This window comes from Dicentrarchus labrax, unplaced genomic scaffold (assembly GCF_905237075.1).
Source record: "Dicentrarchus labrax unplaced genomic scaffold, dlabrax2021, whole genome shotgun sequence".
NCBI lineage: Eukaryota > Metazoa > Chordata > Actinopteri > Moronidae > Dicentrarchus > Dicentrarchus labrax.
The window spans coordinates 12,025,444-12,039,398 of NW_026136724.1; the positions used below are offsets into that span (position 1 = coordinate 12,025,444).

At 39.9% G+C, this 13,955-nt stretch overlaps 2 protein-coding genes across 4 annotated transcripts; one reads left to right on the forward strand and one right to left on the reverse strand.

Moving 5' to 3' along the window:
• Positions 1-940: 940 nt before the first annotated feature.
• Positions 941-6,268, reverse strand: asb15b (ankyrin repeat and SOCS box containing 15b). 2 transcript variants are annotated; one of them, XM_051392582.1, is made up of 14 exons: positions 6,206-6,268; positions 5,770-5,875; positions 5,601-5,653; positions 5,319-5,447; positions 5,050-5,214; positions 4,590-4,696; positions 4,315-4,453; positions 4,018-4,189; positions 3,382-3,542; positions 2,796-2,940; positions 2,566-2,721; positions 2,227-2,329; positions 1,946-2,099; positions 941-1,843 (listed from the first exon to the last, which is right to left on the reverse strand). In XM_051392582.1, exons 2-14 carry the CDS (start codon positions 5,871-5,873, stop codon positions 1,674-1,676), a joined length of 1,758 nt encoding a protein of 585 aa, XP_051248542.1. In that variant the 5' UTR covers positions 5,874-5,875; positions 6,206-6,268; the 3' UTR covers positions 941-1,673. The 2 variants fall into 2 exon arrangements, with proteins under 2 accessions (XP_051248542.1, XP_051248541.1); XM_051392581.1 differs by having other exon boundaries at positions 5,050-5,217.
• Positions 6,269-7,034: 766 nt separating this feature from the next.
• On the forward strand, positions 7,035-13,907 carry LOC127359095 (kit ligand-like). Of its 2 annotated transcripts, none has more exons than XM_051392807.1 (7): positions 7,035-7,273; positions 8,940-9,047; positions 9,210-9,266; positions 9,382-9,540; positions 9,830-9,986; positions 10,398-10,483; positions 11,442-13,907. In XM_051392807.1, the coding sequence occupies exons 1-7, from the start codon at positions 7,262-7,264 to the stop codon at positions 11,604-11,606; spliced, it is 744 nt and encodes a 247-aa protein (XP_051248767.1). In that variant the 5' UTR covers positions 7,035-7,261; the 3' UTR covers positions 11,607-13,907. The 2 variants fall into 2 exon arrangements, with proteins under 2 accessions (XP_051248767.1, XP_051248766.1); XM_051392806.1 differs by having other exon boundaries at positions 7,037-7,273; positions 10,395-10,483.
• The last annotated feature ends 48 nt before the right edge of the window (positions 13,908-13,955 follow it).

The window sequence follows — 13,955 nt, forward strand, 5'->3', positions numbered from 1 at the left end:
AAGATAAACAGAGATAATGTTTGGCCCGCAAAACGCCACGGCTCACTGCATATCCGTCAGCAAAGAGGTGTCAGCAGATCCTCCGTTGTTACAGTTGATCTGTTTTTAACATAGCAGAGTTACATATGTAGCTTTTCTGTTTGATTTTTAGTTTTTTACCCTGATTCCTATTTTTAGCCTTGCCAGCAGAATGGTTCTAGGGATGGTAATGGTCTGTCAGTCACCCCCATTACTTTGGTTCAGACAGAAATATCTTAACTTCCACATGAATTGCCATGACATTTTGTAACAACATTCACGGTCCCCAGGGGATCAAACCCACTGCCTTTGGTGCCCCTGACTTGACATTCCCATCAGCCTCAGATTGACTTTAAGTTTAAAATTTTAGCATGCACCAGAAGATTAACTGCCTTTCATAAGTATTTAGCTTAAAGAAAGGCCTCTCAGAGCTGCTACCATGGCTGTAGACTCTTGTTTAAATGCCCTCACCTTATTTGACCTTTCAAATTGATAACAGTGTGGATCAGAATGACGTCAATAGTCTAATATAAATCAGGTTGCCAAGAAAAACATAGTTGTTACATCACAGGATTTGTTTTGTAAAGTAGCTTGACGTCACTAGTAAGTCGATCATTTGGTGTTTTTATTTTTCTCTTTTTCAAAATTTTGGTCGAGAGCAGATTTGGAAGTTATAGAATGCAAACCTGCTGTGACACACTACCACGTACAAACACATGAATAGCTCATCATCAGCGTCATCACTCCAAATCTTTCAGTCTGTCTCAGAGAACATAATGAAAACACAGGAATTATGCTGATATTATGGAGGGGTTTTAAACAGCTCAGAGCTCTGTTTATTCTAATCTGCTGTTGAGTGATAGGTTGTGGTTACACTCAGAATGACTTTATTAACACATAAAGAGAACAAAAACACTTTGAATTGCTGCTTTGGTGATTTAATTCCACTTTAGTCAGTAAGCTCCAAGATACAGATCTAAACACAGGTTACAAAAGTGTATTTTTTTTTTATATCATGGTTTATTACAAAAAAACAAAACACACTAACAAATTCATGTTATATAAGTTAAGTAAGTTAAGTAACAATACTATAATGATTTTCCTTTTCAAACCCCATATTGACTATACACAATGTGTACACTTGAAGCCGGCACAAAGTGAGAATAATGTTGTCCACCCACACAGGTGTTTCCACTTAACCTGCCTGATTGGACCTCTTCTCAGGACCGTGTGGGCGTGTGCATTGTGCTTGATCGCGCTCGGTTGCACCTTTTAGGGCAGGAAAACTTAGACTGAAGTCATTCTGATGAGTTGCTGTGGTTTGGCAACCTCATACAAGTCCCTGCCCTTACATGCACTTATCCTTGACCTGAGGTCTAATCAGCAAGAAGTGAAAACACCTGTGTTGTGAGACGTCAAACACATTTGCAATGTAGTCTAGAATACAAGCATTAATGATATTGTATTAGACAGGAACAGAAAGAGACCGCTATGGCAACACAGTCAACCACACAAGCTGATACTATGCAAAACTTAGGAAATTAAATAGAAAAGAGAGTTTAAGAGAAAATATATTCCCATTTGGTGTATTTTAAAAGAGTGACTTGTGCATTTTCTTTTGTGTTTCAATCACACAGAGTCAAATGAAATGTGTTTCACGTCAGCGAGAGGTCACCATACAGGTCGTAGTCTCTGTAGGTCACATAGTTCTTCAGTCTTGGAGGAAAGGGGATGTCAGCCATGGCTTTAGGGTCATTCAGCATCCTGAGGCTCATGTGACCTCTGATTATTAGTCGACACAAGTGCTGCAGAGACCTTGGCCTGCCTGGGGGTGCACAAAGACACATATAACTTTTAGTTACTTAAAACTTCCTCAACATAATAGATCTCTTTTTTGAAATACAAAATAATGGATCTGATGTTTTACTCATTATGCCCAAAATCTCATCCCACTCTGGCCTCCTCTTTAGGATGCGTTTGAGCTTGGGACAGATGTTGACAAGGCTGACATAGTCCAGGAGCATCCTTACAACACTGCCAACCAGATGTGTCAGCCACGACACAGATACAAACTCACAGAACTGAAGAGAGAAAGAAAAATCAGGAATGGGATTTATTGTCTATGTTGTGTTACTGGCTCATTGATAGGTGGATCTTTCGCGTGGTGAACTGACTGCTGTCTTTGTGCGAGTCTAAATTTGCTCTTACTGTGATGGCGTTAGGTTGGCTGTAAATCTGGTAGGCTTGGTTATGGAGTTCAGTCCAGGTGCTATCCATTTCTACACCGTCACCATGGCAACACTGGAAACACCTGCCAGAGACGGTGTCGCACAGATAAAATGTTAAAATGTGCAGTTTTATAAATGGCCTTTTAGTACAATTTCAGTGTTTGCATTACTACACATGCAGTGCCGACAATGGAGGAGAGTGAGAGATAGTTGGCTGAGATATGGCTATAAGTGGCTACCACATCTGGACCACCTGTGGACCATAATTCCTTGCTGTGATGTGGATTTCTAATATGTTAGAAAAAGCTGGTAGATGTACTTGTAAGCGTGATATCCATTGTTGAGCAGTAGTCTCATCATGACGGGGTCCCTCAGGCTGTACTGCAGGGCTGTGGGGAACAGTGTGTTGCTGATCGCTCTAAAATAACAATTCACCTCTGCACCGTAGGACAGCAACAGCTGCACCAGCTCATACCTGGAAATGGCCAGACAGAGGGACGTCATAAATTATCAATAATAATGGATTATCCTAAATGAGGATACACGCACCTCTCTGCGCGTATTGCAACCAGGATGCATCGCAGTGGGTCCAGGTCAGTCCTTGCTCCAGCAGCCAGCAACATCTCGGCACAGGTTACATCACCATTGGAAACGGCAAAGTACAGAGGAGACTTCCTAAGGTCGCTGTAGTTCTCTGCAACAAGATTTATATTGGAGCAGCTTAGAAGATGCATTATGACTATAAATTATTGTTGCATGATTTAATAGAAAAGATGATGCACTTTGAAGGAATATGCCAGTGGTCTAAATGTAGTTTAACTTGTTTTCCACAATAAGCACTCATAAAACAACATAACAATATTGCTATTTTGAAGTCCCTGGTTTCCATTTATTACTCTACAGCGGAATAAATCAATATACAGACATTTTAATCGTCCTTGAGGTAGGTAAACCACCACAGTGATTAATTATTCATGTTTATCCTTTGGTCGGAGTTACTACTAAGGTACTGATGTCGCCAGCAGTGACCTCTCTAAACTTGTCATCTGTGGTGCATTTAGGGACTCTATGATCAGAGAAACTTGATGAAACTTAATATGTTTTTTTGAGCAAGCGTGTATGGGAGAGAGTTTACCAGAGATGTGCGTGTCTAGCAAGGCATTGACATCGTATCCCTTCTGGATTAGCAGCTCCAGACACTCAACCTGTCCCCCATCAGCTGCTGAGTGGACCGGGTCCTGGCCTGAGAGACGGATAGCTCTCTTTGTGGTGATGGGGATGAGAGTCCTCAGGGCTCTACACAGAGAGAGATAGAGAGAAAGAGAGAGAGAGATGGGGGTGAGGGCCAACAGGAAGAGAGTGAGGGACAGAAACAGTGAAAAACAAATGCGAAAAGAACAAAACAGGACATAGAGAAAAATGTTCATTAGATTGTGGTTTGTGCCACAGTGTTATTTGGTGACGGCACTGAAAAACAGTGATAAACAGAAGGCTCTTTGTGAAAATGACTACAGTGAAAACACTGCAGAGCTGTGAGGTGCAGAGAGAGAGACATGTTCCAGTCTACAGTTTCATCAATTTGGCTGCAGAATAGGACAAAAAGGAATGTTAATTTGTCTTCAGTCATTTCTTTCTTTCTGGAACTGGCTTATCGTTTAAAACTCTGATATTCTCAAGCTCCTAGCATGAGAATACAGTCTCAATTAGTGTGTCAGGGTGATTGGGTGCTCTTTTGCATCGCCACAGCTTCAGCACATGAATGTAAGCTCACAGTATGTGTCCCTCATATGCGGCCCTGTGGATGGGCAGCTGGCAGGCGTAGCTGGCCACATTCGGGTTGGCTCCGTGCTCCAGGAGCAGCTCGATGCAGTCCAGGTTTCCAGATCCAGCTGCATCATACAGGACTGTGTCTCCATTTCTGGCCTGGGCATTCACGTCACCACCTAGTGGAGCAAAGGGAAAATACAACACGGTCTGACGAGTGAGAAAAACTGTTTGTGTGGTATTACTCAACATATAAACATGACGTGACGTGAAGCACTAAACACTGTGTATTTTAGTGCTTTACCATGCTGTATGAGTATATCTAAAGCTTCGGCGTTGCCATGCTCAGCTGCAATCCCCAGAGGAGTCACCCCATGACCGTCTCTGGCAGTTACTTTGGCTCCGTGTCGCAGCAGCAGCATCAGAATAGCTGGACAACCCACCTGGTGCGAGAGACAAGAAGCAAGGGCATAGAGAAGGAAGGAAAGATGGTAGAGATGAAGGGAGGATAAAGTGTGACATTTAAGGCCTAGATGTTTAGTTTTGATTCGATGCCACTATCGATGCCGCTCTGTTCACCTTTGCAGCTTCATGCATGGCCGTCCACTTAGTGAGACACACCTGCTCCACAAAGGCCCCACTCATGATGAGGGATAAAACCATGTTGTATGATTTCTGTCTCACTGCTGTAAGGCGTAGAAAACACAAGATTATACGGTAAAAAATCACACTAATGAATGATTTATTATTAAAAAATTGACTAGGCTAATGCTTAAAGTAGTTACTGAGGTTTGCACTTAGTAACAGTGTTGCTTTGAGTTAAACGCTAACGTCAGCAGGTATAAAGTTGACCATGTTCACGGTCGTAGATTAGCATGTTAGCTACTATTTGATAATCAGCACTGAACACAAAGTAGGCTAAATATAGAATTTAAAAAAAAGACATACTAACATTTGTAACTGCAAGATTCATGTACTTAATTAGGGATAAGTGAGTGAGTCACTGACTGTGTGTGTGTTGATTTTGTGTGTGCACTACCAATCAGCAGAGGAGACTCGTTCCTGCTGTTGGTGTTGTGTGGTGAGGTTCCATGCTGCAGCAGCATCTTGACGTTTTCCAGCAGGCCGGCCTCTGCTGCCAGAGTCAGAGACGTGTCCCCGTCCCCTGTCTGCTCCTCCAGGGTCAGGTCTGTGGACGTCAACACTGCTGCAAAAACACCAATAAGATTTGTTTTAGATCTAAGTAAATGGTTTCATCGAACTGCAGATGACTTTACACGCAGCCTGTCAGTGGCACTGAGCTCTCACCCTGCAGCACCGCATGCAAGACGTCTTGCCGCGGCTGCGCAGCTGCTGCGTGCAGAGGCAGCCGGCCCCTGCTGTCGCTCTCTCTGAAGGCAGACACACCTGACAGCTCCTGCAGAGCATACACATCACCTGTGGAGAAACCACCAAGACTCACACTGGGGAAACATCTGTATTACAGAATGACTGGTGCTCCTGCCTTATGCAACTTTGCTTAACATTTCACTTTACACCACATGCACATATTCTTGTGCTAAAACAATGATAGCTAAATAGGAACCTTACCTTTGTGAATGGCTTCCATTATCTTCGTAAAGTCTTCACTGTTTGGTTCCTTCCTAATAAATCAAAGAAGAACAAATTAAGGTTTTTGGGGTTTTTTTTAGGTAGTCCCACCCAAACCCTTTGAGTGAAAGCATTTTGGATATAAGGGGCAGGTTGTACTCTCTCATACCTGTTTGTTTTAGAATATGGCAGCTTGTAGGCATCTTGGAGGCTCTCTTGAAGGGCAAACTCAATCAGTTCCTCATTTATGCCTTCCTGCTCATCCATATCCATTTCTATATCAAAGGACACGACGACAAGCATGTGTTTCCCTGTTAACACTCTTGACTGATTCTTCCATCTTAATTGTTTATTGTCATAAAAATAGCCCAAAATTGAGTTACACATGCGGCTAACTGAAAACATGTTAAAGTCACATCTGTCTGTACTTTGTCCACGACTGCAGGCATGCAACTTGTTTATCAGCAAAGGGCTGCTGGCACAGTATCGCCCCTGTTCAGGCTTGACATGGTGTCATATGCAAGTACATTAGTATAAATCTGTTATATCTGAGATGGTGCCACAGAATTAATGAATTTCATGTTAGTCACATCAATCTGTCTCACCTGTTGATCTGAATAGGCGCCCTCGAGCACTCCAGCTTTTGCAAGCCCGTGTGTGTTTTTTGTTTTGCTGGGTCCTAAGCTGTCTGGGTTATATTTAGCTGTGACCTGCCACAGCCGACCTGACTCAGCTCACAGTGTCACGTTTTCACTTCCAACTCCAGTGAACAAAGTACTCCCTGATTGCTACGCTCATTCAAATGAGGTAATTTAGTCATATGTAAACAAAACACGTTACATGTTTGTTAGCATGACACTTCATTTGCAGAGCATTACACGTACATAATAAGCTTACTGTTGTTCGTATTATATTCCCACATCCCACACCAACAGTTATCTCAAAGGTTAATAATCATTTGTGATACGTCTGCTTCTTTTTCCCCCCTTTTCCCCTGAATATCCTCCATTGGGATTGGTATTGATGTGATAATGGAAATCAATAATCAGTCTCAGAATATTATGCAACTTTACTTTCTGCACATCTACAAACTCACTCAACCAATTAAATTGAGCAAATTGAGTAAATAAGCCAAAAGTTAGACACATTTTTTTTTATCAAATAGAAGCAAAGATAGTGGCTGAAAATCTCAATTCCCCCCCCCTCCCCCTCCCCAACACTAGAAAAATCATCGTCTTATTTTCACTTTCTAAACAACAGCTTGGGGAATAACCTTGACATATTCTAAGCGAAATATTAGAGAACAAGCGCCCACTTTCTCCTGATGAACAAATTGATACGTGGGAGTTTATGGAAAAAGTCTCAGACGGCGTCAGTGTGTGACACAGTGACTCAGCCTGTAGGCGGCCTCTCTCTACCACGTCAAAAGACTTCACCAATCTGTCTGGAGTGAAAGCAGACTGCCAGCCCATCCTCAAGTTTCACTACACGCTTGGACATCTCACATACACATATACACACACACACACATACACACACATATACACACACACACACACACACACACACACACACACACACACAACAATGAGCTCTGTCTTTGAACTGGAAACACTTAATTTCATGCACTGGATTTGAGCAGCCGCGGATTTTAGCTCCATATGAGGAAGAAAGTAAGTAGTAGAATTTCATTTTGTTCTGTTTTCTTACACAGATTGTTGGTCTAATTTTGTGTTGTAAAATTGTATAGACTCATATACTGAAGCAGACATATCTTATTGTTTAATTCTTACTTGTGTTTTGCTTGTTAAATAGCAGAATATCTCTATTTTCACATTTTTTATATATTCTTTGTGAATTGTTAGCTTTATTCTTGCAGTGAAGGACAATTGATGACACAGGATCTCACTGTGTTATTTGATTTCTGGAAACTGTTAATTCATTTTTCAACAGTAAAAGAAATACACAAACTGTTAACTGTAGGTATAAATAGTCAAATTAAATAATATTCTGGTAGTATTTACTAATGGATGAAAAATAAAAGTAATGTAATAAAAGTCATAAAAGTCATAATGAAGAATACTTCCTGTCCAGAGTTGCATTATTGTTGCATTAAGTAAGGGATATTTTAATGTGTTAAGAGATCTGCAGTAAAAGGGGAGTAAAGTAAGGAGACACAAGGATACACTTTGCTTTCACTCAATATATTGAATGAGGAAGATTAGCACGTGCTCTCCCAGAAATCCAACTGCACATTCAATTCATTCTGCTGTGAGAAAATATCTTTTACAAGAATGAAAATTCCTTTGAAATAAACACATTCCTGCCTGTCACAGTGGCAACTTTGAACTCTGTTGATTCATCGTGTGTGAGCTTATTGTGTGTTTTGCATTTAGTCATTACTGCTGCCACATAAATGTTCTTCTTGGTCCTTTACTGTAATGGTGCGAATGGTGGTAAAAAGCATCTGGTTTAGGGCTGCAACTAACAGTTATTTTCACTGTCGATACATTACATTATTTTGTTAATGAATTGTTCATGTTGAATAAATCTGAAAGAATTACATTCACAATTTCAGGGAGTCCAGGGTGATGTCTTCAGTTGGCTTTTATTGTCTCACTAACAGTCAAAAATCAAGATATTCAATTTACTGTCAGAAGCGACAAAGACAAGAGAAACAGAAATTTGTAGTTACAAAAAAAAAACAATATCCAGCATATGGAAAACGTGACATCAAACCAATGTGAAGACTAACTTACATGAATAAATTGTAATTTTGAAAGAAATTCTCCAAAGTCCTTCATAACAAAGTAAAACCACCATATTATAAACATTGGATCCTCATTCATTTCTGAAATTTATCATGCTCTGTTTTTTAAAGGAATATATAACATGTCAGTTCTGCATGCTCAGAACGTATCAGGAGATTAACTAGACAACAAGCCTTTAAAGAAAGCTGGAATATCAATAACAATAATTTACATAAAAGATTTGTATTTAGCAGGATATGTATATGTATACGTATGCGTGTATATGGAAGTCAACAGGAAAGCCACCTTGCCTGGTATCAGAAAATGGGTGTGCAGAAAGTGATTGTGCTTCCTATACATATCATGATACCCTTGAGCAAGGCACTGTGGGTGTCGGTGTGGTTTCACTGGTCAGCTTCCAGGTCCAAACGTATAACTGGATTCAGTTAAATCAGGTTATATACCTTCCGCATAAATAAGTATCAGTTAAACAGTCGTGTTGTAACTTTTCATTGTTCTACTATAATGAACATAGTTTAATATAAAAACACTGTATTTTGCTAATATGTTTGACCTTTTTTGTCCTCAGATCTTGAAAGCACCTTGTCTCCTCTTGAGTCTGTTCACAAGTTTAAATCTCTGCTCCGGAAAATTTGGAACACCCATAACTGATGATGTGAGCAAGCTGTCGTTACTGGTGAGACTACCGAGCTGCTACAGATGTCACATTTATATACTGCGTTCATATTTGTGTCAAATGATCTCCTTATCACGTGTATATGTTTTGTATGTTGAGAAATGAGAATCCTGTATCACTGATATTATGTTGCAAAAATCTTTCTCTGTCTTGCAATTGTAGAAGCAGAATATCCCTTCTGATTATGAGATTCCTGTTAATTACATTCCCAAAGAAGTGGTATGTATGAAGACATGAAAGCAGTAATAAAACAGTCAAATACTCATGAGTGATTTAATATTAAATTGAACAATGGATGCTGAATGATGAACTGTTTTTGTACCTGCATCTCCAGGCTGGCACATGCTGGGTGGTGTTAAATATCTATCCTTTGGAGCAAAGTCTTCGGAAGTTGGCCAACATGTTCGGTGCCGTGTCGTCCAACAAAGAAAACATAGTTGTCTTCATTGCCATGCTGAAGAGTTTACGCTTCACCTTTGACCACGAGGAACTGGTAAGCAATCAGCAACTATTTTGCGTTGCAGTAGATGAGATATTCATGTTATAATTGCACCATTGCCATAATGTGCAATGGGTTTTGGAGAATCAGCCTTAATGAAGCATATTTTACATCATGAGCTCATCCCAACAAGCTTTGCAGATCGAGTAAAAGGACAAATATGAAACATGGATAGTGTAATTTTAGGGAGAAGTACGTAATACTTTGGACATTGGGCTGTTTTGCACATTTAATCACATAATCGAGTCATTTCAGGATTGTTTGTTGTTGTCTAATCCCCCAGGAAACAGCGATGCAACTCTTCCAGTGTCACTATCAGGAAGGGAGCTTAATGTCTGGTCTTTACTTTAACTACATCAAAGACGTCTTACATGCTGCCTCTCAAGGAACATCCGGCTTCTCATGCAAGCCGCCACCATGCCTTAATCCACAAACACCAGGTACATCATTCATTTACATTTTTCATTTTTAATGCATGCGTCAAAAACTAAAGCAGCTTAGTAGCTTATTACTGGGCAGATATATTGATTTGGGGTCAAAGACACACAGCTGGGGAATCGGATATGTAACCTTCAACACACAGCCAATGCAGGTAATTAAAGGAATTATATGATCAAAAGCTGGATTGAAAGCAAGTCTCATACCTGCTAAGTAAGTTTTTAAGCCACTTGACATCTCAAAAGGGAACCAAAGTGAGCAACCACTGCACAAGAGTCTGTAACTAAGCTTGAATCCCATCAGAATCCTCTCTACCAGTTCAATAGATAAACATCAGGAGGATCTATCTTCCGACTATCAGATTTCTAAGTTGTAACTGTAGTCAGTAAAATAATATTTCCTTCTTCCAGAAGGTCCGGAATACAGCTGGTCAAAGAGAACTCCCTTGATGCTGGCTCTCATACCCTTCACAGCTTGTGTTGTTATCCTGGTGTGGCTGGTAAGTGAGCAGCTCGCTCGTTGTGGATTAACATGAAAATGGTTTTCAAATAATCTACATGAAGATTTACATACAGGGAACACAGGAACATACAAAGAGTAATTGTTTTATTACCTAAAAAAGCAATATTTGAACAGGTCATAATTGTTCAACTAGCACCATCATCAGGTCTGAAATTTTAATACTTCCAATACTTTAATTTATTAATAATTATCTGCAAAGCTAATGACATTCCCACCGAACTCAGCTGCACTTTGTATTTAGTGCTAATTAGAAAATGCTACCTTAACAATATACTCCATATTCATTAAACAGGGTTATTAATATTACTTTACAAAAAATATTATTAATATTAGTTAATGTTAATACAGTAAAACTTTTACATGTTCGCATGTTGATATTAGCATTTAGCTCACCGCCTCCCCACTAACATGGTTTAGCTGTAGGCAGTTTCCCCACCAATGTAAAAGCTCCCTTTTTGTTCCTCTAATGCTGGTACTGGAATACAGTTATCACACTATTCAGGCAGATAATTGAATGTATGCATAAAAGGTCAAAAGGCATGAATAGCTTCTATACCACAATGAGAACTTATTGCAATTTCTAAAACCCGCTCTCTTGTATACAGTGAATAAATTATAGCAGTTCACTCACGTCCATCTAAAATAAAATGTTCTTTGTGGTAAGTTTTCCATCAACTATCTTTTCCTTCCTTTTCCTCTCTACGGGTTAATAATAAAGCCCACAAGATAATGTGCCTTCATTTGAGCACTTCCAAGAAGCCAATTCTTGTTGCTCATCAAATATTCAGTAGTACTTTGAGGCTCCGTTATTACCTAATGTATGATGTCCGCTTTGGAGATTTATCATCCGTCATTTGTTCATCACAGAAAACAGGATAGAAAAACACAGTTCAGGCAGGAGTGTGATTTTCTATCTTTCTTTTTTTTATTTTTAGGCGAAGTCTGGAAGGCGTTTACCGGTCTGCAACTCTGAAAATAGCCAAATGGCACCTCCTGACATGATCCCAACTGTGTCTATCTCCATCCCACTTCAAACACTCACCCACACTGCTGAAACTCAGCCAGTGGGGGAGGCGATCCCTGAACATGAGAGTGGATGAAGCATGACTAATAGCAAAACAAACACACAAAAAAAAGGGAAATCTGGACCGCAGCATAACAACTCACTCTCCAGGTTGATCAGTTATCTGCAGGAGCCTGCTGGATAAACGAGTGCGCTCCGACACTCTTCCTCTGCTTTCACTCATCTGAGTGCATGGACCTGAGCTACGAGAGAAAACTCACCTGCTGTGAAGGCGGGCAGTATCACAAAATTCCCCAGGCACTTCTAGCACTTAAACATCCAAAGAGGTTGTTTGGGACCAGAGGAAGAACTCTCTACACAATGGCTGGTTGTCTGCCAAAATGGCTGGTGAAGCACATTAATTGTCTTGGCTTGGCTTCGGCCTTCTCTAAGAAAGTTAATTTTTTTCTTTTTTTTACATTCCTGCCACTCTGAACTGTTGCCATTCAGGGTGTTGCCGTGGTCCAGTTTTGAGCTGCAATCAAACGTATCGCCAGATCAAATCAAAATGATGTCACACTGTTTGGAGGACATCATTTCATTCTGAGACGGGGCTCCTGTCAGCAATGTGTCGGCTGTGTCCTAGTGGACACAGAGACTGTCCTTTCACTGCTGTACTGTCAACACACTGAACCCCAATCTGCTCCTGTATTCTGACTTCGACTGTAATGCATTAACGGTATATGCAAATAAGTGCATTCCAAATCAAATATTGCCTTTTAATAACACAACTGCATCAGAAGTAAAGGGCCGATTGAAGAAGCTGCATTTGATCTATTGCAGCTTGTCTTGTACTTGTTGTTGACATTATTCTGATCTGTGATCTGCCACAAGCTGCCAACCTGCTAGTCACAAACAACACGCTGAGCAGTTCAACAAGCGTCCTACTTTGTGTATCAAAGATCTGACCAGATGGCAGATAGCCATCGCCAGAGGCACTTTGAATCCCGTCATTGTATTTCAAAGCTGTTGCCCAGTGATCTATAGCTGCTGCTCAGGCCCCAGTGAGTGTGTTAGAGTTTTTAATGCCTTATTCACTGAGTCAATCATGTTCAGTCATGAGAACATGACTCCCCGAGTGTGAGCGCTCTTGTGCTGTATGTGTCAGAGAGAGGGAGCGAGAGACAGGACAGGCAGGACGAGGGATAGTGAGGGAGATAGGGATAGATAGATGGATGGACGGATGAGCTCAGTGAGAAGCATAAGGAGGGCTTGTTCTCGTCACAAAAGAACTGGCCGTAGGCTGGAGGAAATACCAGTTACAAACACGACTGATGTCGGCAGATCCCTATGAATCAACAGGCGAAGAATCTTTCCCGACCGCAGGCTATGTGGCCTGATCTACAGAGGATTGTTAGTATATTATAATGATTTACTTCCAAAACACCTTGTGAAATATGGAAAGACATGCCTATAGTAAAATAAGGTCTTCAACCTATGTCTTTCTGGGGACCAATTTGTATAATCTTTCATATTTTAGTTTTATTTTGTGAACATGAGTATTTGTGTTGTATGTGAGATGTTTAAGTTATTTTTTTCTTTTTTACAAGATCAACCACTTACAAAATATAATAAACTTTTTATATAATTGTAATTGTAAAAATTTAGCAATTCATCATGAATGTTCGAGGGGTGGACAAAATACTGTGAAAAAGCATAACTTTAAAGTAACCAAACTATTATTGCAAAGTGCTCTACAGCAGTGGGTCATATAGTTGTATGCCAGTAGCTATATTTGTCATCCCTCTATATTCATGTATATTGTATATCTCATTATTAGTTTCAAATTCTGATCACTATTTCTCTTTGTTGTGATTATTTCCAAGACTTCAAGTTTTTGTTTTCCTGTCTCTTGTTTTTCTTCTTATCTGTCTCATCTTTAATGATTCACATATAAAAGTGCTGATTGTCTTTTATATCTGGCTTATTGGCATTTAAATGACTACCATATGGCCCACATTTGTAGCACTTCAAAGTCATTTGGTCAATCTACTTTTTAACTAAATGTTGTATGAAGTGGAAACATTATTTTGTCCACCCCCTGCACATGGCCCATGAGCAAAACCATGCTGTTAATATTATATGTATATTCTGATACTATTTGTCAGCAATGTAAAAACTATCATCTTATTAATGTTGTAGTAACACTATACAAAACACATACATACACAAAAGACATGAGGTTCACTTAACATGGACAAAATTTCATTTCAAAGAGACAAAAATTCACTGACTGGGGTTTTAATGTTTTATTTTTGTCATTGCCATGGTTACTGATTGCACAAATAACAATAGCACAAATAAAATGTTTTTGTGATTAAACTTGTAATAATAAAACTGCATTTGTGGTTGTTGTGCATCACAAGCTGTGCTTTGTAACTCCTTT